At 42.2% G+C, this 24,075-nt stretch overlaps 1 protein-coding gene and 1 long non-coding RNA gene across 2 annotated transcripts; one reads left to right on the top strand and one right to left on the bottom strand.

Moving 5' to 3' along the window:
• Positions 1–10,531: 10,531 nt before the first annotated feature.
• Positions 10,532–20,247, bottom strand: SLC30A10 (solute carrier family 30 member 10). Its single transcript, XM_075088850.1, has 4 exons — positions 19,624–20,247; positions 19,106–19,189; positions 15,419–15,655; positions 10,532–14,670 (listed from the first exon to the last, which is right to left on the bottom strand). The coding sequence occupies exons 1-4, from the start codon at positions 20,141–20,143 to the stop codon at positions 14,195–14,197; spliced, it is 1,317 nt and encodes a 438-aa protein (XP_074944951.1). The 5' UTR covers positions 20,144–20,247; the 3' UTR covers positions 10,532–14,194.
• Positions 20,248–20,370: 123 nt separating this feature from the next.
• On the top strand, positions 20,371–21,469 carry LOC142055810 (uncharacterized). Its single transcript, XR_012660061.1, has 2 exons — positions 20,371–20,736; positions 20,905–21,469. It is a non-coding gene; the product is annotated as an uncharacterized LOC142055810 (long non-coding RNA).
• Positions 21,470–24,075: the final 2,606 nt, after the last annotated feature.

The raw sequence follows: 24,075 nt of genomic DNA, 5'->3' as shown, positions 1-24,075 counted from the left end.
AGATTGATATGACCCAGCAATGAAGCACGGTTAAATGAGAAAATAAAAAAAGACGACAAGGTGGGATATTACTACATATGCCTAAAGCCCACTGAAATAAATGAAAGGCTTTTCTGACAAAATGGGATTTAGTTAAGATTGAGGAAGAAGTGAAAATTCGCTAAACAGGCAGTAGTTCTTCACCTTGTAAAATTCCCAGTCTCCTTCAAGAAGTGTAAAGCACAAAAATTAGTCTCACTGCCTGAGTGTCCATCTCCCAAGGGCATAGAGCTTCTGCTTTCTGGATGTTAAACCACCCCGAAGGATCTTGTCCACCTCGCAGCCACAATAATTTGCAACAAATCACACCTGAATCGCACAAGCTCTCAAACTGGCTGCTGCTCGAGTTGACAGGAGACCCCCAAGAAAGCCCAGAGCAGGACCAGGTGCCGGCATTGCAGCAAGCTGCACTGTGCCCTTGGAGCACGCACCTATCACCTGTCCCACGCAGCTTTGCTGAGGGAGCTGGGCTGGCTTATGAGCTTGTACAAACCATAGTGCCACCGGCAGGCATAAAATCTTGGCAAGTCTCGTGTCATGGGTTTATTAAGCCACCTGCCTGATGAAATTGTGGGTGACTTCAGCTTTCATTTGGGACAAAGCAGGTTTCTAGTGCTCCTGGTGAGGAAAAAAGCAACTGAAAAAGCTGAAGCAAGCATATCCTGGAGGCTAAGGCATCCTTTCCTTCCCCTGTGACTACGTACCCTTGCCAGTGCCAAGAGGCAATGGTCCTTCTGGACAAGCGTTATACATCCTGTGCATGCCTTCCCTGCCCGCAGCCCACCCTGAGAGGTCCCAGGTAGAGGAGGGAGCTGACAGTCCCTGCTGCCAGCAGCACAGTTTGTGCAGCTGGGGTCTTTAGCAAAGCAAAGCTTGCTGGGCACCAGTCTCCTCATTCATCCACAGGGTAGAAGCCCTGCCTTTTTCCTCCCCTCCATTTGTTCTCTTTCTTATGTAAGGTGATGCCCTTTATCTCCTATGAACTACACTCACAATATACCCAAGCGTGCAACACTCCAAACTTCTAGCAAAGAAGCACGAATCATCTCAAAACAAAAAAAAAAGAATGCCTTTAAAAAAAATGAGATCAATGAAAAAGATACAAAAAAAGAAATCAAAAGTAGGAAAAAACTCATCCCAAAGGATGGGTTTTCTCTTCAAGGTGTAAAACACCAGACACTCAAAAAAAATCTAGTGATTCCAAAAATAGCTAGCAACTTTGCTAGCTTTCTTTTTTTTTTTTTTTTTTTTTTGCTTTGTTACTGATCTTTCAGGAGCTGTGCTCAGAAGGTTTGGTGGAAAGCAGCTCTAAAATGAGAGGAATAGGCCAGTTGCAAACACTGAGACTGACCATTAAGCAAATGGCTTCTTGTTTGTCCATACAGTGAGAGGTCGATCTCATTCAGGGCACTGGGGAACGGCACAAATGGGAGGCAGGAATGGGCTGAGTGAATGCTGCCAGTGCCCCCAGAGGTGAACTCTGTCCTAGGAAGATGAAAAGAGCCTGTGGATGCAGGTAGCCCAAAGGCTGGTGCCTTCGCTCTAGGTGAGCACTGAATGGGCCTTGTTTGCAAAAGCAACTTGTGTGCCAAGGACATACAAGCATTTATAGCATCCAGAGATTAAGAGAGTTCAGGGTATACAATTCATTTTTACATACAAAGAGCAAATTCTTAAAAGGTTGTTAGCCGCTTCATATGTGAACTCAAACCATAAGGTGAACCCAACAGCTACTAGGAAAGGCTGATAGCAGTGGAGCAAACTCATTGTCACCAGGCTGCTCTGATAACTCGCACAAATGGGCTCCAGGATCTGCGTCATCTGAACCTGAAAACTGCTGTGTAGGCAGAGGTTTTGTCATGGTGTCTTGCTATTTGGGAGAAAGAGTCTCATTCTCCTTGTTTTATTGCTGTTTTTCAGCAAACAGTAACTATTTTTTGTTTTTTTCTTGAAAGGACTCTGCAACATCGACTTATAGCTACAGATCCCTACACCATACCTCCTGGCTATGGTAAAGTAATCCTCCATTCTTTCTCAGCATTTACCTAGTCAAGTAAGTAATGCTTTCTGCAAGGGAAATCACTTCCACTTGAAACTGGCCCTGATCCTACACAAGATAAATTTAATGTAGAGAAGTGTCCTGCAGTGCCAGAAAGAGGAGCTAATTGATTGGCCTCCCAGCCTCCATGGCAGACTCAGCAGTGTTGGGCTTGTCCTGTGACCAGAAGACACACATAACTTGTATCCAGGACATCCCACTCCTTGCAGAGAAAAGAGACCATATCTCATGTCTGGCCAGCAACATTTCAACCATGTCCAAAGAAAAATAGATATGTTCGTTTTAGAGGAGAAAGTGCAATGGAAAATTCTTGCCTATTATAGTTGTGAGAGTTATCGGGTTCAAACTGTGTTAATTACCCTAGGTGATCTTCTCTTTAGTTGCCATATCTCTCACTTTTATTTAAAAGGCCACAAATGTCAAAAATGTGTGTCAATGCCTGCGTCACAGGCATTGCTACCTTTGTGCCAATTGTTGGTAGCATGCAATGATGATAACAACTAATCTACTGTTTTTTAGTTTACAGAACAGAGAAGAAACAAGGGCTGTCATGCATTATGGGGAAGAAATGGCTGAAAATTAATTTCAACAGCCTGTAAGAAAAGAATTTTGAAGTACCTTTAATTCAAGGGACTGGGTTTGGGGTGGTGGATTGGTCTCGTTTCCTTTTTAACTCATAATTGTGTTGTGCCTTTTGAAATGGCCAAATTTTCTCCCAGCCAGCTCAGAGGTAGAAAGTCCAAAAGAAGATTAATTCTGTAAAAGTAAAGGTTGTTTCCTGGCTGCTTGTGTTTGCCTTTCACATAGGACTTCATTAAATATTTCTTGAAAAGCATTAATTGAATTATATTGACAACTCAATATCTACAGAAGGGTATCATCCCTTGAATGCCAAAGGCCTGAAACACAACCAAATAATTTCCTTTTTGAATCCACAGGTGAAGCACAAAGCTTGACACAGATACCAGGACTGGAAGCCATCCTGAACACTCCTGTCAGAGCTGACGAATGGACTCATTAACTTCTTAGTCTCTTTACTAAGCCTAAGCTATTTATAGAACAACTGAAATCAGTGAGTTCACTGATTAAAATACATCTATGTGCACAAATCCTGATGTACTAACTTGTAACTGGACTCAACATCACTAAGTCTGAAGTCAAGACAAAGCATCCAAGAAGTAAAAGTTACACATTCTCCTGACACCCCTTTCACCTTACTGGAATGGCTACTCACACCAAACGCCACTAAAAGCAAAACACACATCAAAAAAAAAACCGAATTAGCAGGAACTTGGTCTACATTTGAGAACTTGGTTTACATTTTAAACTCTTCAGGCTTAGAAGTGACACTCATTTTATGTTTCTAGTACTTCTGGCAAAACAGGGCTCTGACCTTCACCTGTTTTCAGGTGCTCTTCCAAAAAAGGAACAATTAGTAATAATAAGAGCAATAAACTTTAGGCCATTTCTATACAGATTAACATTTTTAAACATTTACAGCTTAGTATATAGTCAAACAAGACTTCAGAGGGTCTCTTTACCATGCTCAGCTGGGCAAACAAAATTAAGCGTTATTAACATAGTCTTATCATTGAAAGCCCAGGGCCAGGGGGAGGACCTGATTAAAAAAAGAAAATCTGAGAGGACAGAGGCATTGGTTCAGCCAGGCAAAAGAAGCAGCAGTGATGAATGTCACAGTAGAGGTTCATGAGGTTCAGTCCCACAGCTCTTGCAATACCCATGGTCTCAGTGAAGGTAGAATCACCAGACTTTCAAATCAACAGAACTTAATTATTAATTAATAATTAATTAATCAGCTGGGAATCTTTGCTCAAGGTATGTTAGACTTCTTTCCTTTAAAAGTGTAACAGCAGTCATATTAGTCAGAATTGTTTAATCATTCATACAAGAAAAGTTGCCTATCTCAAGAGAAGTGCCTTTGTAATCACTTTTGTAAATACATTTGTTTTAATCTGGTATAGGATAACAGGTTCAAAGTTGTAAACCCTGGAAATCTTTTACCATATGAAATGTTATTATAAGCATTAACTCATAATGTCTGCTTGTTATCATGACAGCAGCAGTTCCCTAGGGGTCAGGAGGTTTATGCTAAAGCGCATAGTGCTGAGTAAAGAGCATAAATAAATCTCAATTGTAACTGAACCCAAAACACTCTCTTTCCTTCCCCACCCCAAACAATAAATTGAGAACAAGACACACACACAGGTGCATCCTTCTTGATTTTGTATTCACCCCAAGCTCTCTAAAATGATTTTGATATCTTGAGAAAAATCACGCATCAGAAGGATGCTCTGGGTTTTTCTGAGCACTGCTGTTGGGAGGAGCGGACCAAGGTGGCAAAGGCAGAAAGGAACAGGCTCAGGGCAGCCCTGTCCGGCTGCAGCCTGGTCTCAAACAAGACAAAAAACAGGTTTAAAAAAGGGGTGGTTTGTCCATGCTGTGGATGGGCAGGACCTCAAGTATGGTCTTGAGGATATCTGTGGTCTTTGCCAAAGGGAGAGCACTCAGTGGCTGGAGGGAGCTTTGTCTCAGGAGTCACTGCATGACCTTGAAGGGGGATGCAGAAAATGGTCTAGCCAGATTCCTCCCATACCCCTGAATTTACATGGTTTCCCACAAAAGCTTTGAGGGTTCACAAATATTTCCTTAAGTAGCAATACTGTAGGCTATCTTTGTATTGATCCCCTTTTCTAAATTGCTTGAAACTAGTCACCACAGCCTTTCCTTTTCATGACGTTGTTAGTAGTAATATTAAAAAACACTTAGCCACAGCAACTGACCTGAGTTTTCACATCTTCAAACTTCCTAACCTCTAATACATCACTAGATAGTTTTCAATAAAAAAGAGACCAGCAATGTTTTTTCAACCTCCAGGTCCAGATATAAAATTGAGCAGCAGTTCTGTAAAAAGCAAGTTAGTTTTTGAGCTGGCTGCTTTTTCAAGGCCTAGACCTGGCCATTCTGAACACCTCCCTTTTCAATTTTTTCCACAACTAAGCTAAAGAGGACTCCAAGCAGAAAGACAGCAAGTGCAAGGTGGCCAGCAGCATGCTGGCAAGGGAGAGATTGACATCCCTGGACAGATGGGCAAGGAAGAAAGCAGATTAGGGAGGCACTGGGTGACAAGGGAGAAAGCATGCGAGAAGAGCAAGTGGAAGGAAAATAATCAAAGGGATCAGAGGGGCCAGAGTTTGGAGCCCCCAGATAGTGCCAGGGTGGAGCAGGACGCAGCATGCTTGAGGAGGGGTGATAAGAGCTGGTTGGATTGCGGTCATTGTTGCCAGTCAAAAACCACACTACAGTAGCAACTACCCACTGAACAAAGCAGCAGGAGGACTTTCCCAAGAGGACTGGCTGTATTTGGCCATCCATGCCCTCTTCTTTTCACCCTGTGCATGTATAGTTAACTTTTAAAGACCATTTTTGTGCTCCTTTCTGCCCAGATCAACCACAGCAGGAAAAATCAGTGTGAACCTCATGACAAGGAAAGTCCACTTATTATGTCTCTGCTTCTTACACAACTTCAGTACCAGCAGAAAATTGCCTCACACAGCTGGGATCCACACGGCAGTGCTCACTAATGGTACAGAAAATATACCAAATACACACAAAACCTTGTCACTAGACCCTGGCAGTTTCTGCCAGACAGACGTACAACTATTTAAAGGGCAACTATGCAATCCTGACATACTGAGTTGGACCAATTTCAAAGTGATAAGCAGAAAAGACATAACAGATAGAAGATACTGGGGATACCCAGCAAGTGGTATTTGTATGGCACTGTGACTAAAGCAAAAACTCTCATTTGCTGAATCGTAATAAATATGATCATATATAGTCAATATCATACACACATATATATGTCAGTATATATGTGTGTGTGTGTGTATACACGTGTGTGTGCATGCAAAAATAAATACCTGTATATACGTGTGTGTGTTAAATGTAAGACATTTCTCCACTTCATCAGACCCTCTCTGCTGACTGCCTTTCAGGCAAAGCTGCTGCTGGCACTTGCTGTGGAAACAACCTCCATCTATGAGAGAGACGTGCTCCATCCTTCTCTTCCTTACAGCTTCTTGTCCTGAGGCCACATTTGCCCAGACTGTTTTTTGCTTTGTGCGTGAGTGTCTGTCCCCCATAAAAAGGAGGTTACCCTTAACCATACAGCAGCGGGCATAGGGCTGTACGAGAGATGCTGGATTCAGAGAAGTCAGAGGCAAGCTGCCGAACTCTTTGGCCAAGTGAACAAATACTTTGAAAGAGCTCTGTGAGCCAGGCTCCTCTTTGTTCCCTTCAGTCTCCCATTGCTGCAGCCTCACATGATTACTCTTTGGCCAGGACACAGAGTGCTTGAGAGAGACAGTATTTGTCTTAGAGAAGGAAACGTAACACCAGTGTTACTTAGGGGTTGAAAATATAACATAATTAGCAGAAACCTTTGACTTCTACTAGAAATAATATATATATGTACAGGAACAAGCACCACTGTCAGCAGGAGAGGGGTTCATTGCCTTATTGCTCCATGGCACCCTGGAGATCCCCAGAGTAGCCAGAAAAAAAAAAAAATTCATCCCCTTAAAGTGACCACTGAGTCACTGTGTAACTCCTCGTTGCTGTGCCGGCAGCCCAGTTCCCTGCCACATGAAGAGCAGACCACAGGACCAAATTTTCACCTGGTGAAATTGGCTAGAACTTCCTTCTAGCCAACAGACTTCTGCTTGCTTCCATCAGCAGATAATTTTCTCCTCTGTTCCTGCATCAGCAGCTGAATCCCTTCCTTCTTGGACTGCCAAAGCTGAAAGAACCACAAGGACAGTGATATTCAGTCTGCCGAAGGCAGGCTTTGGGGATAGCCTCCACGTCAGCCCAACCACTAACTCAAAATGATCAGTCTGCTTCTTGCAGGAGCAGTACCCTGCCTTACAACCAGGAGGAAGCATAATCCATATTTTTGTTTATAGAACTTTATAGCCCTTAGGAGAATGATACCTTGGGATCTCTGCCTTTGCTTTTTTCTTTCTTTTCAGTGCAGACCTACAGCACTGGAATATTAGCATAAAAGGAGAGCCAGTATTACTTTCAGGGGTAGATAGACTTACTGTGACTGTGAATGTAAGGCGCTGGTCGGTTAAGACCAGATTTCATATTTCAGATACTAAAGAGCAGAGGCAATTAGAGTTACTGCAAACACATGAAAAAGCTCACATCTGGAGACAATGGCAATTAAGGGAAAGCATTAAAAAAAAGCCTCAATACATTTCCAAGTCTCTTCCCTTCACTTAAAAAGCATCCAGGAGTAGGAGGCAGAGAGTTACATCATTGCCCACTTCTGGATGTCCTCAGAAACTGTGCTTGAATGCACATCTGCTGTTCAGAGAATGGGGTTTTGGGGGCAACTGAGGGACCTGCACAGGTTCCCACTCTTCCCTCTCCCAAAGCCTCAGCAAATCCTTCCCTGGCAGCAGCTGAAGTTCATTTTAGGAGTCACATGAAGTTCCTTTGGTACAGCACAGGGGCAGATCTGCTCCACCACTGCAAGCTGAGGGAGATGCAGGACCCTCTTGCTCCTAAGCAAGGGCTGGGGCGCAGCTCCTCTTGGCGCTGTGAAAAGGCTGATACTTATTTTGGTGGGCCTGATTATCTCCCTCTGCCGTGACTTATCAAGCTACACCCAGACAATTTAGGGCTGACAACTCACTCAATCACACTCTTAGAAATTACACAGCACCAGAGATGTTCATAAGTAGAGGTGATCCCCTCATGGCAACATCCCCAAAATCATTTGGGTGCACCAGCCAGCACAAGGGCTGCAGGTACTGTGCTGCCAGTGGGTGTTTTATTACAGGGTAGACCCTCCATGTTGCTGGGCTCTTAAGCAAGACTGTGCCATAAGAAAACACTTTCTGTGAACAATTTAGGCAAGCAAAGGAAACTGGAGTACACAGAAGGCTACCATCCCTACCTGATATGGCAATTTTAAAGAGAAATAGCTAATTAAAGCAAGCGCTGTTCTGCAAGATGTCATGGCACTTGTGCTGACTTCCCACTACCTGTTGTACTTCTGTTTTAAAACTTGGGGGATCAGCTCATCCACATCAGATGTTTTTTACAAGATTGATTTTTAAGGTGTATGCTGAAAAAACAGTTGTTTTCTATCTCTTGAATTATGCAATCCCTTACAATTACAAAAACTTTCTGTAGGCTAGGCTGTGGACCTACTGTGCCATTTCAATCACTTGTATAATGTCTTTATGGGTTAATTTTCCCACACATACCCCAAAGCCTCTTGTTGTAGTCTGTTTCCATCTCCTCACAACAGGTTGGTCAGTGACATATGGTTACACAGACACATAGCTTTATTAAACATGGGTGAATGCTGAAATAAAACCCAAATAAATGCTGTAGGGCTGGAAGGAGGTAAAGCAAAGTGTAACACCATATCGAACGTGCCACTTGCCTTGCGCCTTTTGTTTCTAGAGCCATGCAAGCAGCCACGATGATAGCGTTATCTGCTGACTGCACTGCTGATCCAGGCAGCCCTTCCCCTCCCAGCTCGCCCTGCACACTGACACAGCACAGCGTAGGTGTGGAAAGAGAGGAAACCTTTCAACCCCAGATCCCCAGAAACCATGACCAGCTTAATCTCCTTTTCTATCTGCAGGTATTGCTACCTTGCAAAACAGTGCAGAGGCTCAGGGACCAAGGGCCTCATCAATATTAGCAAATTAAACAGTGCCTGGGGATGAACCATGATCACCTGTATTAGTAAGATGTTCAAGCATTTCGTGGCCTCAGCAGTTACTGCTCCCCTAAGCCATTCCCAGGCACAGTCCAGAGTAAAGGACCTAATCTCTATTAGCCCTTAGCACAGAGCCACCCTCTTTTAAAGTGGATGGTGTTTTACTAGCATAAATGCAAGCTCTTCTATGCCAGTTCGTCTCTGTGCCCTGGAATATCCACCGGTGTATTTGATTTACTAATATAGAAGTAGTCAATAACGCTTCATGGTTATTCAAATGTCCGCTATCTCTATTGACCAAGATACACACTTCTTTCACCAGACAACAAGCATGTTAGCTACCCCACTAAAAGAGGAAAATAAACCCCTCACAGCAAGGGACCATGCTGTAATGCCGTTAAACTTTGACCACACTTTAGCAGTGTGGTCACAAGTTCAGCCACAAACCTACAGGGCTGCTCTAGTGACTTCTCTGGTAAGCATTACAGTTATAACCTAACTGTTCCTGGTTGTACATGAAAACCACCACAGCAACACTGCCCACGTGATGCTGGGACTTCTTTTCAAAGAGACAAGGTTATGCCTGGATTAATACACCAGTTTAGGAAAAGAAGAAAAAGATTTGGATTGTGCGGTTTTAATTCTGAGGTTAACAAGCTCACCAGTTAAGAGCAAATTTCACTCACACAAAGGTCTTAAAATTATCCAAACTGACACGAGCTCCCTATTGCTAACATACATCAAGCTCAGAACAACAGGTTTATTTAAAAATACACTTTATTTCCAAGACATCCAAACTTCATTTTGAAAAAAATCTAACTGTACATAAAACTTTAAGTAGTTTTTCACTAATACTTAATAAAACCACAGTGAGATTTTTCCATTCATTGATGCAGCAATCATGGAAATTACATTTTGGCACATTATTTCAATCACATAACGAACAGAAAAACTGGAGAAAACTTTTAAGCAACACAACTCCATAAATGTAACAACTTTATACAGTGACATCTTCATAGCAAGGTATCACTGTTCAAATAAAGTATTTAACATAGAAAGTGCTTCCACTGTACAGTTGAGTAAGTAGTAGAACCTATAGAAATCTTCAGAATGTTTGGATTATCTTTTCAGAAATGTCCCTTTTTCCAATCCTGCTTTCCAATTAGTGATCCAAGCTTTTCCCTACAACGTTAATGAATATATTATGAACCCAGCAATGTCACTGTACCTTCTCGGGCTTGGAACCCAACTTTCTTTAGAAAGTTGGTTCAGATGGAGTGTTTATTTATATATATATATATCTCAGGATGACTACTTAGACAACACTTCAACACAGATAACAGGACATAAAATAGTCCTTGGAGTAGCCATCCATAGACCTTGGGTGGTCAACTTCACTTTGGGGAAAATCTGGATGCCAGCATATTCCCTTCAAAGTTCAGAATAAAAGGGAACATTCAGGACAGTAAGTGTTATAATTCAGGTAGGGACGGGGGGAAAGAACAGGAAGAACTAAACCAGATCAAAAAGTGTTTTGCAATGGTAAAGTATATCACATAGCAAAACCAGAAAGCGAGTGAATTTGAATGAAGTGGAGTGCAAAATTAAACCAGTGCATAAAAGAGGTATTTCTAAACTGTAGTATAGGTACATCACCATGACCAGAAGGATAGCAAGACCATACCGCTTTTATTGAAGAGACAAAGAATAAGAAAAACATTAAGAGAAAAAAAACACTGTTGCACTACAAGTCAAAATAAGTATCATGAAGAACACAATGAGAAGGAAGTCAACTGAAAATTTGGCGAAACAAACGCAATACTCCTAAAAATATTATCAGTTAGTTTTCTTTACATAGAAAAGCAAAGGCAAGATCTGCATTTAGAGAGTTACAAAAGAAGGAAAAACTATCGAACTGACATTTGTCAATTTGACATATGTTAAAGGTTAACATATGAAAAGGTGACAAATTGATTTCACGTTAAGAAAAGACCCACGACTGACGAAGACCAATTGCTTATGCATTCAATGCCATGTTAATTTATTCCAGATTTCACTCTTGCTCCAAAACTATCTGCCAAGGCTAACAAACGTTTCGTTGTGATACAACTAGATCACATATATGACTGGTTATGGATCAGAGGGCCACATAAGCTGGACATCCAGTTGAAAATCACCTGTGTTTTAAGCATATTTCCTTTGCTACAGATAGTGATGGACAGATAGGGGCGAACCCTGCAAGAGAAACTGAATGCCATTCCACTGCAATCAGAAGGGAATAATTGAAGAGGACAGGGTAGCACAATCAACCTGTAATTGTCAGAAATTTTACATTACTGAATTGGAGGGGGAAAAAAGCAGTTAAGCTAAAGAGGCCAGAAAAGAGATTTTTTTCAACAGTGCAACACACTACAAAACTGAATTTAGAACAAGTGCCCATAGATAAGGGCAAATATTGGAATATACTGTATTTCAAAATGAGATAAGCTTAATTCATGAGAATTAGAAGAGCTATGCCAAGAACTGAAAGGAAATAAGCCAATACAAAATAGACACTGATTGGAATGAAGTCTTTTACAGAAGTAGAGAGGGGCCAGCCAGTAGAGCCTAGTCGTGACACACTTAAAACAGAGCATAAAAGTATTTTCTTCCAGAACTCAAATAAAAACAAGGATACTGGGTCAGAAACATTATTTGGATACCCTGAAAGTCCCTACACAGAAAAAATAACATTCACCTCATAAATAATGTAGCTCTGTTGGTTTTGCTTGCTTAAGTAATAAAGCAATTTTTAAATCTGCTTGTTTTCTAGACCTGAAGATTTCTATAACCCCTGGTACTTTCCTATTTATTCACAGCCAACAATTACAGTACATACAACCAGACAAGAAAAATGTTTAAGAAGGTTACTTCATTGTATTTTCAGGTTACAACACTTTTGAAAACTTAAAAAATAGATAATCACAGTTTTAACAAACACTGGAAGGATAAAGAAAAAGATGGTCCATTTTGTCAAATGCCTCAACATTACACATACTTGTTTTCTCTAATTTCAGAGTAAACAATACTGGCATTGCATCTTTCAACGATTTAATAAAATGTATATATAAAAAGACTACCTGATGTAAGACACAAATCCATAATTATGAAAGGGTGCTTGTTTTAGAGGGTATCTGGGAAGCAAGTTCTCCCATAGACTTTGTTGTTATTTTGGGAGATTTCTATTCCAGTTCTCAAAAAAAACTATAAATATATTTGTTATTTACATCTAAACCCTGACATTTAAACATCATCACGGATGAAAATAAGGAAAAAAAAACCCAAAAGAGCTGTCTTACTATATGCCACACGCTTTTAAAAGACAGAGCAATTCTTAAAATGTTTCCTGATTTACATTAATTCATGCAATAACTGCCAAGCAAGATCTTGCTGCTTTCACCTCTGCTGCTGCCACCAGAATCAAACAGACCATAAAATCAAGCTTTTAATTATACTAACACATAGTTTAATTTATATAATACAACCCTATGATGGAAGGCTATAAAATTAATGTATATATATTAATTCACCCAATAATCTGTTCAAGAGGGGTAACTACAAATCTAGATATGTGCTATTTAGACTGCAATCACTCCTTCAGCAAATTGCATTTTCCAAGCAGCAAAATAGCCTGCTGTGTGTTTTAATATTCATTGACTTAACGTAATCATCCTTATTAATAAGGAGGTGGCTGCTTTCTAGCCAGCCTTACAAAGAGGTCCTGGTATTTTCCCAGCCCAGGCAGGAAATCAATTTTCCCTTTCTGTTAAGGTGTCACTGAGGTAAAGGCACCGCTATTTTATAGAGGTGTCCCCATAAACAAATTAATAAAATAGCCTGCCCAGGCCCCACAGACCATTGAAAGGCTGCTTTTGACAGCAAGACATATTTGAAAGCATCTGGATCTGGTCCGTTTAGCCAGTGAGGCTAAGCACTACACTCAGTGTGGATTAGATAGTGGGTTTCCTCTCCCAAACACCTGGGGAACAGACCTGACCTAAATCCAGCACTGGTGACAGGGCACATAATCTTGTTTTCCTTAAAGCACCCTCACATGCCTTCAAAATGAAAAAGCAGCAAAGAGATAAAGGAACTGCTACACTAAATATACTTTGAAATACACCGTTGGGCATGGGGAGGAGGGGCAGGGCAGAGGGCAGGGCTTAGAGCTTTAAAATATATCAGCAAGAAATAATCAAGACTAAACAAGGAAAAAATCCCTGTAATTTTTTCTTTTAAGCTCCCTCTAAGAGATAATACTGTATATAAAACTTTAAAGGAACTTTCCTAATTAATGCACTATTATATTTTGTCTTAATAATAGAACTGCAGAATGTTAATTGTTCATAATAAACATGTTAGCTTATTTATTCAGCATGAATAATGGCACTCAGTGTTAAAGACACTGCAATCAACCCACACAATGATGAATTCAGATTGTGGCTATTATAATTTCTGCTGTCAAGAGGGGGGAAAAAAAAAAAAAAGACTGAGTTGTACAATCACAACAGTGAACAAGATAAAAGTTAACTGGATGACTGCCTGCATTTCCATTTGCTACAATCAGTACAGACAATGTTAGCATATCTTTGCTTTCATGACAAGAAGTCTACTCTTTAGCATACTTATCTGTGATTAGGCTAAGACTCCAGTATTACTAGTAGAGAAGCAAGACCAGCTTCTGCTTTGTCCCTAAATACAGGAGTCAATCAATAAAACAATGCAAGTCAAAATTCCTGAGTGCTTCCCCTCTCCCATAGACACTCTTAATTTCATTCACAAACCCCACCGGCCAGAAGTACAAGCATTACTGTTAAAAATGAACTGTCTATGCAAAAATGGGTTTTAAGGATCAGTAAAGCATCTCTACTGAAGTCCTTTATAAATATACAGTACTTCAGCCCAGTACAATCATGAACTGGCCACAGGGCTTTCAAGAAACAGCTCACTTCAGCAAAAAGGGCTGGAGTTTCATTCCCAGTGCCACTGGCCATTAACTGCAAGCATCAGTGCAGACGGCAATACCCCACCCACTCTAGCGACAGAAATTCACACGTCGTTTGGTAAGGAACTGGGTTAGGCTGTATGAGAATAATCTTAGATGAGTGCAACACCCTTTGTGGAAATATTAATCCTTATTTCAGATACAAGGGGTTTTTAGGTGTGTTTTGGTTCACAGCTAAAGCACAAAAACCTTTTTGCCACACCAACTTCAGCTACAACCACCAACGACCCCCTTCCCAGCCAGGATACATTTGTTCTATGAAAACATTACACAGAGTAGAGGGAATTGCCTAAAGTCGTGTACTGCTCAACTGTGATTTTTCATCAGACACTCCACAATTTTTCACGCTTTTAATGCTATCCTCTGCCAGTGGGTACTCGATAGGGATTTCGGTGTCATTTTTACTTGAACCATTGTCTTTATGCAGTGCAGAAAAGCAACTATCATTTTTCTCAGTATAGCCGTTAGTTTTAGCCAGGGGGGGCTCCCGCTGACTGCAGCACAGCTGAGAGTCACAAGCTTTTGAGATGCAGGGTGAGCTGCACAGTAGGTGGGAGGTCTTGTGGTCAATGTACTCAGGCTGAATGGTCACAGAATGGATCCCTGCTTCGTGGAAAACCTTCCGTATTTTATAAGCAGCATCTTGGTAATCAGTAGGAGTTTGGCACTTGATATGAAGAGTAGCAATGTTCTTTCCACCTGCAAGCTCCCAAACATGCACCTCATGAAGGCTGCTAACCCCTGGCACACAAGCTAGTCTGTCAGCTGGAAAACATAAGAGAAAGATATTAGAGGCTTTCGTGTACTGGCTAATGACTAGCTTTCCCATGAAGAGCCCTGTCCAAAAGCAACAGTCTCCAAACTATCTTTTTAAAAGAGCTGTACTTAGTAAAATCTGTCTGTTCGCAGCTGACTTCGGTTCAGCCTCCAGATGACCACACAAGCAGGCCACCCTTCTTTTTGGGTTCACCCAGCCCCTCAGGGTCCCTAATGGCAATTTACCAGCCATTCACAGAAGCAACGTCAGAGCACCACTTCTTTGGCCAAGACCCCACGTCTTCTGGTTTATTTAGCCCTGAGCATGGTGGAATTCCAGAAATAACCAGTGCTACCTCAAAATTAACTAGTGTAGCTGGAAAGCTACAAAATTAACCAACCTTAATGGAAATGTCTAAGCTGTTTTGGAAGCCTTTTGGAAGAAGCTGCTGCAGGATTGGGATATATTCTAATTCAGTGTTGTTTCTTCCACAAACACCCCACACAAAGCATTAACAGCTCAAGACCTGGTATTTTTGATGTATTATTGGAGTACCACATTCTCAAAATGCATGCTTTAACTAATCCAGAGAGATTTGAGTCGTGTTGCTAGGACACAGGCATGTGACTATTTCTCATGGTTCTTGAAAATTTAGAGCTATTATGAGTAAATAATCCAAACGTCATTCCAGAAATAACATATGCATTGAAATATATAATTAAAATTAATAGCATTTCAACAACAAATTTTACTTACTCAGTAGTTGCATATTAAGGCCTTTGGGAACCATCTGCAACAAAATAATTGAGGTCTCCTTGATAAGCGGGAATGCAGAAGACAAGATGATGAACACCATAATTATTGTCAGGCTTGGATCGATGTAGCACTGCCAATTACATGGAGCATTCCCCAGAGGAAGTACATGGAAGATTGTAGCAGCAACTACCACGACCACAGATCCAAGTGCATCTCCCATAACATGCAAAAGAACACCTGAAACAAATGGCACAATTTCCATTAGTGGGGTGTCTTTTTTTTGAGGAGGGAAGGAGAGTAAAGCTGCATTTTTCAAGTCTGTTCTACTTGACATTAAAAACACAATATTCCAAGCACTAACATCATAATCAGTGTCTTCAATAACAGCTTTCAGAACAAACCAGCAAGGGAAATACTGACTCTGAACCACAGCTGCTTAAGTGGGATGCATTATTAAACATGTAGGGTGTGCTAGCAACTGTGGTCCAACTGCAATGCCATGGCAACGTGAAATGTGTTTGCTTAAATGCTTGCAGATTATTAAGAGGTCCTGGCACATTAAATCTCAATTCTCAATTAAAAATTGATTACTAAATCTATCCGTTCTACCCTGGGAGCTAAGAGAGCCACAGACCACACCCAGTAACAGTTATTCTCCTCCATTAGCTTCTGCAACACTGCTGAAATCTGAAAAATTACCTGAGTGAAACCTAAGCCCATTCCTATGGCTCCAAACACCCTCAAACTCCCTTTCTTGGATCAAACTTGATTACTAGTCATGTTAAACCTTGCCCCACCAACACTACTAGCCCTCAGACCTCCAAAGAAAATCAGAATCTGGTTTGAGAGTTAGTCACATGGATGCCATGGTTTAATATGTGCTTGGAGTACTCTAAATTGAGCAAAACGTGGGGTACCACTTTTTACATCTATAGATACGCTTTGGCACAAAAGGTAAAGACACAAAACAGGCTCTAGTAATAACACATTTTTAGCTGCCCTTTCAACTACAATGACCAAAGCAGTCTTCTTGCTACAAAGTTACAATAATCTAAGAACTCCTTTCTTCTTCCTTTTTTTTTTTTTACTACTTTACATAATCTTCCCTCTTCCCGTCATTGCTCAAATGCACTCCGGTTTTGTCAGTCTTTACTGTTCAGACCCACATTTCATTCCAACCCATGCCTAATTCATAACATCTCTAAACATATGAAGTTAATTTCTTTGTCAATACTTTCTATTCAGAGCCTGTGAAAGAATAAAATGGACCATATCCTTTTAACATCCCTATGACAAGCACTTTCAAGAGCTTCACCACCATTTATTCGTTTCCCCTGGACTGGAGAAGCTGTAAAAAGCTCCCTCTGAAACACATTAGCAACACAGCAAAAAGTTTTGACTGTTTGGTGACGCTGGACACTGGACTACACCTAAAGCCATGCCTGTGCTGCTGTTTCTGCTAGCTCTTTGCATGAACATTGATCTTCAGTGTGAGAAATTAAGGCAATAACCACTGAGTTCCTCTGAATCACTCGGGTCAGATAAGAAAGTACAAACTTCCAGTGAGTGCAGCTCTTTCTGCTGGAGTCAGGCATGTTCTGCCCCACTTGGCAGACTCCCACAGGGCTTTACTCCTCCTAACAGTGTTGCAGTGTTTCCTTTTCATTTACAAATGATCCCAATTCAGCGTGGGCTATCAGCTATTCCCGAACAAGAGACAGGCAGGATGCAATCGCCAAGGCAACTAACTTGAGAGCAAAGCTTAAAAAGAACAAGAAAATGTTTCAGAAATCTTCTTCTGAATTAAGAAAAAACGTAAGCATGTCAGAATTATAAATTATGAATTGATAATATGGAATTTGGAAAATGCTTATTTTACAATATTAACATTGTTAATATGTACATCTTGGTTACACATCACATAGTGGGGGCCTAGGCAGAAATGAACGCTTTTCCCTATACACCCCCAAAAGCTATGGTTATGAAATAGAACCTAAAATGAATTTTTAGTAAATAAAGTCAGTACGGTAAGACCATAGGTAATGCACCGTTTCCAACAGCTTGTGCTGAAAAGTCTGAATCATTCTGCATATGCTCAAGAAATAAAAGGAATAATTTTACACTACAGTAATTAATTGAGTCAGGCAGAATGTCTGGATTCCTGTTCCTACCACTTTTGTCCAGCCACATTTTTCAAGAAGGGTCCGATTCTATAATATACAGATTTTTTTTTTTTGCCAAGTGATTATGAAGTAAGTATAGCTATGTAGCTAATTTACAGCAGCAAAGAAAAAACATAGATTTTGAATCAGAATTTTAAAGATGTGCATCTGTAACGCTGGCTAAAGAAGTAAGGAAAATTTGTAAGGACAATCAAAATAGATTTTGCAAAGATGACATACTAAAGTAGCACTGTGAGAAAAAGTCTCTTTTTAAAAATCAAAGACAGGCATCTTAAAATAATCGATACAAAACTCCTTACCCTGCAAACATTTTTGAAAGTTTCCAGTATCATCATGTCTAAGCACTGGCATTCAGGCAAGTAAGGCCTTCTCTAAAATACACTCTTTGGTTTCTTATGCTCTCCTCCACCCCTGAAAGTGACAGTTTGCTTTTCCTGCTCCAATAACTTACCACTATAATGCCATATTATCCCGTGACACCAATTTCCAGACGTTCAGGAAAGTGCTGCGGCTCTAGCACATGGTTTGATTTTCAAGTGTCTTCCCTTACAGACACATTTGTGTAACTCTGAAAACACTTTCGGAAGGCAGGCAGACCACAAAAAAAAAAAAAAAATCCAAGTGCCTGACTGCCATGTCGACCTCTTTAAGCTGAAATCTTGTGATGCCAACTTACACAACTTTGGAGGAATATCAGATGCTGGTAAGTGACCATAAGAAGCCTGAAACTACCATCCTGTTTAAGCTTTCTGACAGCCCTTTTCTTGGGGGACAAACTCAGAGCTTAATCTGCTTTTGGCTCTGTTCAGAACAGGCGTGTAAACATGTATGCATATAAACACCTATATTAGAGAGGGAGAAAGACATACCTTAATTTATTCCTAGAAGTAGCTATACAATTTCAGTCTGCAGATACCCAGAGACCTGCTGAATTACAACATAAGAAGGGCCGATACTGTCACAGACTCTTTCAGGAACAGGTTCACAGTTCAAGGACCTAGGAAAAACACTGTGCTGAAGCATTAACTTCAGCACCTTTTTCCTCACGCTGTGTACAAAACATTGTCAACCGCAGGATTTAAAGAAATTTTTTTCTGCCCAAAAACACTTTAAAGTTGAAAACTGTTCAACTACTACAAAAAGCGACACTCAAAGAAATGCCTCATAGATACCTGCTTTACCTCCCTATAAGGCCTCTAGTGACTTGAGCTTAGTGCAAGATTTGCCACCTTTCCAAAAAAGTTTAGAATAATGCAGCTAAAGAATTAAAATCAAAATGTAAACACACACAGAGCCAAATCAGCATCACACCATTTTGTTATTATCTATGCTATTTCATACAACCAAAACCTTTATGCTAAAGATAACGGGGTCCAGATACATAGGAGAGTCCTGGGCTTTGGCTCCATTTCTTACTGAGATTTGGGGGGGAAAAAAATCTGAAATGGAAACCAGAAAGTGTTTAAAGTTAATATAATATTAGCAGTTTACTCCTGTGCTGTACCTCTGATGTTCAAGGCTTCAGACTTCTTCTCTTTTTTCTTCTCAGGCCCCTCTTCAGGGCTTTTTTGGTCATTTGGTGAATCACCTGCATTCAAAGAAGAAACGCTGTGTTGTGTATAAGTTCTACAAACAGAAAAAACATCATCCTCAAAACCAACTTATTTCAAAGACAAGAAGAAAACAAAACAAAAACCAAGCCAAAACATTTTCCATGCAGCTCCCTGAGCAATGCATCCCTCCCCCATCCCAAGGGGATGCCCAGCAGCCCGGTGTAAAGTACAAGGTAAAAGAGGTGGTGGATATCTGACTCAGCTTAGTGACATTCCCTGGGGCCCACGGGTGGGTTCAGGGCTTCGAAAGGGCCCAGAGGATAGGTCTGGCAGCTCAGCGGGTCCCGAGGCCAGAGAGGAGGGAGAGAGGGGACAAGGAGCGATGGGGAAGGATGCGGGGGTTGGGAGAGGTGCAGGACATGAAGGGAAGGCTGGATGGCGAGGCGGTGAGGATGCAGCCGAAAGGCACCTGCTTCATCCGCCTCCCCCGTCGAGGCACTGCCGGGCACGGCCCGCAGCGTGGTGGCAGCAGGTGGCAGGGTGGGAGGGTGGCGGTGACGGCGGCAGCAGCAGGACCCCCAGTCCTGGAAGACGAGGAGCCCCACGAGGTTGACGGCGAGGCCGAGGGTGCCAACGATGAGCACCAGCTGGGCATCATCGATGGGCTCAGGCCGGGCGAGGCGGAGGATGGCCTCCACGAAGATGGTGAAGCAGAGGGCGGTGAGGAAGACGGCGTTGCCGAGGGCCCCCACCACCTCGGCGCGGCTGTAGCCGTAGGTGGCGCGGGGACCCCGTCGGCTGCGGCGGGCGATGCGCCCCGTGGAGAGGCCCACGCAGAGGGAGATTAGGTCCGACAGCATGTTGAAGGAGTCGGACACCAACGCGATGGAGTTGCCCAGGTAGCCCGACACCAGCTCGGCCACGAAGAAACCGACGGTGAGCACCAGCATAAAGACAAGGCGGCACGTCTTCCCCGAGTACCGCCCCATGGCGATGGCGGCGGCCGGTCCCACCGGCGCCCCTCTCCGCGCTAGCGCCGGGGCATGCCCCGCCGCCCGCAGCCAGCGCCGCCGGCCCGCAACAAGTGCGGCCGCCCCGGCCCTTAACGCCGCCGCCCGCCGCGCCAGGCCCCGCCCGCCGCCCTGCCCCGCCGGCCAGGCGCCGGCCCCCCGCCCCGCCCCGCCCCAGCACCGCCACCGCCCCAGCACCGCCCCGCACCACCACCGTACCCCCTGGCCGCCTCCCCGGGTGGAAGGCAGCGGGGGTTCCCCGCCCTGCCGCTGCGCAGCCCAGCGGCGTTCACGTGTCGCTAGAAACGACAGTGGGTTACACGAAATCAAGAAAATATGAAATAATTATGAAATAAAAGGTCGTGGGGAGGTGCAAAGCTGGCACGCCGGCTGGAAAAGGGCACGCAACAAACCCGAAAGGCTGTCCTGGGAGCTTGCCAGGGCACCAGGTACCACCACACTACCCAGATACGGTGCAGTTTCAGTGATGGGTCCAATAGTGATACCCCTTTGGTGCTTTATTGATAGCTTAAGTGCCTAATCAAAGGCTAGAGTGCCATCTACTGAACCAGGTAATTTCTTGCCACTAGCCTTTAGAAAGGTATGTCAAAGCAGTACCTAGGCTGATGATGGATTCACGCACGCTTATGAGAAAAATAGTTTCATGCATTTTTTTTTACCCTACAGAGTAATCTCTAAGAAGCATAATAAATAAGTAAACCTCTATCTTGTATTTGTAGATTTTTTTATTCGGTTATGACTTGGGACCCAGCCTGTAAATGGAAAAAGAACAGAACTGGACTACTAAATACAGCATTTCAAGATAATGGGAGCCACTGGATAATCAAAGGAGGTGCTGGGAAATTTAGCCATTCTCAAAAACAGATGCTAACGTCACTAGATTCTCTGTGACCCCAGACTGGACTTGTGATCATCATACAAGTTTTCCATGTTTGACTTCAGAAGTAGGTAAAAAAGGAAATCAGAACTGGGCCCAAGAATAATAAACTTAAATAAAAGACTTAAGACCTAAAGAAAATAATGTCCTTAAAATCATATCCTGCGAGAGTCTGGAGTATTTCAATTACGTGAGAGGCACACTGGTGCTGGAGGTACGGCTTCAGCAACTACAATTCACACTGAAGTACCACATCGTACATTTCACCACACTTGACAAAGCATACATCACTATCAGAAGATAAACCAGCATGGCTGGGGAAGACTGTCATGTCCCTCCTACCAAAGGTGGTGCTCTCTACAGCCAGAACTTCATTAAAGGCCTTGGGAGTTTCCTCTTCATTCTAACTGTGATGCAATTGCACTGTTACTGCTGTTAACTGAGTCTGATCTCTTGCTTGAATACATCTTTTAAATGAGGCCTCTCAATTGCACCTGAATTATGTGTACACAGCCAAAGCCTTTCTTGCAGATAACCCAAGATGTATCTTAACCTCTGGAGTGGACTTAAGTAGCCATTCAGGGCATAACCCCCCCACCTATCTCCAAGGCCTAAAACACACAATTCCCAGTTAACTGGAGATTCTTGTGCACGTCCTTCACACATTCAATACCCAAGCAATGAGACAACCTGTAATATTCAAATTAACAAATACATAAAAATAAATGTATTGAAAAGAACCTTACCATAAAGACAAACACAATAGTGGGAGCAGATAGCATAATTACATCAACGCACATTTCACCTTTAACGTTACATCAACCAACACGTGATGAGAGATTTTAAACAGCAGTGCCAAATAAAAAGCAGTGTGACACAGGTAGAACAAAAAGAAGAAACATATGAGTTATAGGAAGTTTAAATAGTCTGTTAGATAAAAACATTAAAATGACAGACTATCTTCTTTATTATAATTAGCGATCGAAAATTCTGACTCTGGCACTTCACGTGTGATCAAAAAAATTCACTGAAGCCCAGCTTATTGCACCTGCATGGAACTGAACAGAATTTCTAGTGGTTCTTATTTTAGGAAGATGTATGATACAGTAACTGCAACTTCATTAATCCTTCTGTGCAAAATATACATTAATTCTCTTTGAAAAAAATAGTAATGTGTCATAGCCCTGAACTCACTTCAAAAACATAAAAATATCACAGTCATTTTGAAGAAACAGTGCTAAAAATATTATTTTCAGCAAATAAGGCTTTGACTAAGTCTTACACGTAAGGCAATTACAGATGACTCACTGAAGAAGTCAGAAGCAGTACGTGTCAGAGCCTCAGCTCTGAAGCTGTGTCTGCTGATCCACTGCTGCTTCCTTCTTCTGCATGTCAAGCTCATGCATCTCAGTCTGCTCCTCACGATAGAGCATCAGTCTGAAAGCCACACACTGACACAGGAACAGAGCAATGTCTGTGCTGGGTTAGACCCGAGGCCCATCTCTGAACTATTTCCAGTTCCCATCTACATCTTCTGGAGACGAGGGAACAAAACCTGCAGTCCTTAGAACACAGGTCAGCCACAGGTTCATAGAGACACAGCAAAGGTCCCAACTATCTCCTTTACTCCTTTCCAGTACCGCCTCACATTTGATTCACCTCCTGTCTTCTGAGCATTCAGCAAACGTTTTTCTAGAACTAATTGTTCTCTCCTGCTTTCTATTTCTTGACTTCCGACCCTTTATTTGTCCACACAAGGGCCTTTCCCCTTCATTCTATGGCTGCTTAGAAAGCCTCTTGGAGGTCCAAGCTTTTGCTCACCCCACTGTGCATACAAGCCCCCCTGGCCCTCTTCATGCAGGTACCACTACGACTTCAAGACAAACAACTCCTAAAACTGTCATCTGAACAAAGCTACACTAATCACTCTTGTTCAGTAAGTCATCACTTTCAATAAGATTAATTAATTTAGCTCAATCTTCAGAATAAAGTGTACATTATCTTTTGCACTTTGATCTTCTCCCACATCATCCAAAAGAAAGTCTTGACCTTGCACATAGGAGGCACCAACTCTGTCACCAGGGTTTTCACTCAGGCTCTTTCCCTCTTGTGGGCACTTCGGTTCTGCTGGCACTGATCCACTTGCAGTATCAGTAAGTTTGATCTCAAAACCTTTTAGCAAGAAACTCTGTTTCTGATTGTTTCGCAGTGTGCTTGGCACCCTTGTGTGTTTTATGCTGACTGCACACATTCAACAATATAATGTTACAGTTCCACTTACTCATCCAGTACTGAGATTGCCTGAGTAGCTTAGGTGCTATTAAATAAAACAATCAACCTGAATATCCCAGTCTCTCTGCTTCTAACTATGCTGAGTTGAACAAGTCCCTCTTAGGAGGTTCAGAAAAGGTCGTCCAACACCTTAGTTTCCTGAATTATTTGCCAACTTCAGTTTCAGCTACAATACTGCTAGAAAAACTGTTGTTGCAGTTTCTTCATCCTAACCAGGAGCAGGAATTGGTAACGGTTTTATGAATTGATAAAATTCTTAAGAACGAGACAACTTTCCTTCTAAATCCCAAAGATGCAAAGCACTCCTGTAAGCATCAAGATTGCTGTGTGCCAAGTTTTTAAGGTTCTCTACATGCCATTTTTCAACACTTAACCACTGGTAGTCAGACCCTCTAAGCCAACAGGCTATCCCCACCTGTGGACATAAGGGGACGCTTAGGTAGCAGTAAGAGCAGAGTAAGTATATATGATCCTTTCCGAGAATACTTTTCCATCCTTCAAGTATTTTCAGCTCGAGTTTCTGAGCTAGGTGGCTGTCAGTGGATTTCTCTTCCATGTACTTGTCCAGCCATTCACTCACTGATGTAGACTTCAGCATTGCATCCATGGTGTGGAGAATCACCTCTTTGCTTTCAACCTGGATGCAGTTAGTTTCATGTGATATACCCTAGTGCTTGTAACAGAGGACAGAACAAACAGGCAACGACTACTGACCTTCCCT

Source organism: Phalacrocorax aristotelis, chromosome 3 (assembly GCF_949628215.1).
Source record: "Phalacrocorax aristotelis chromosome 3, bGulAri2.1, whole genome shotgun sequence".
Classification (NCBI taxonomy): Eukaryota; Metazoa; Chordata; class Aves; order Suliformes; family Phalacrocoracidae; genus Phalacrocorax; species Phalacrocorax aristotelis.
This window is presented reverse-complemented; position numbering and strand designations above follow the sequence as displayed.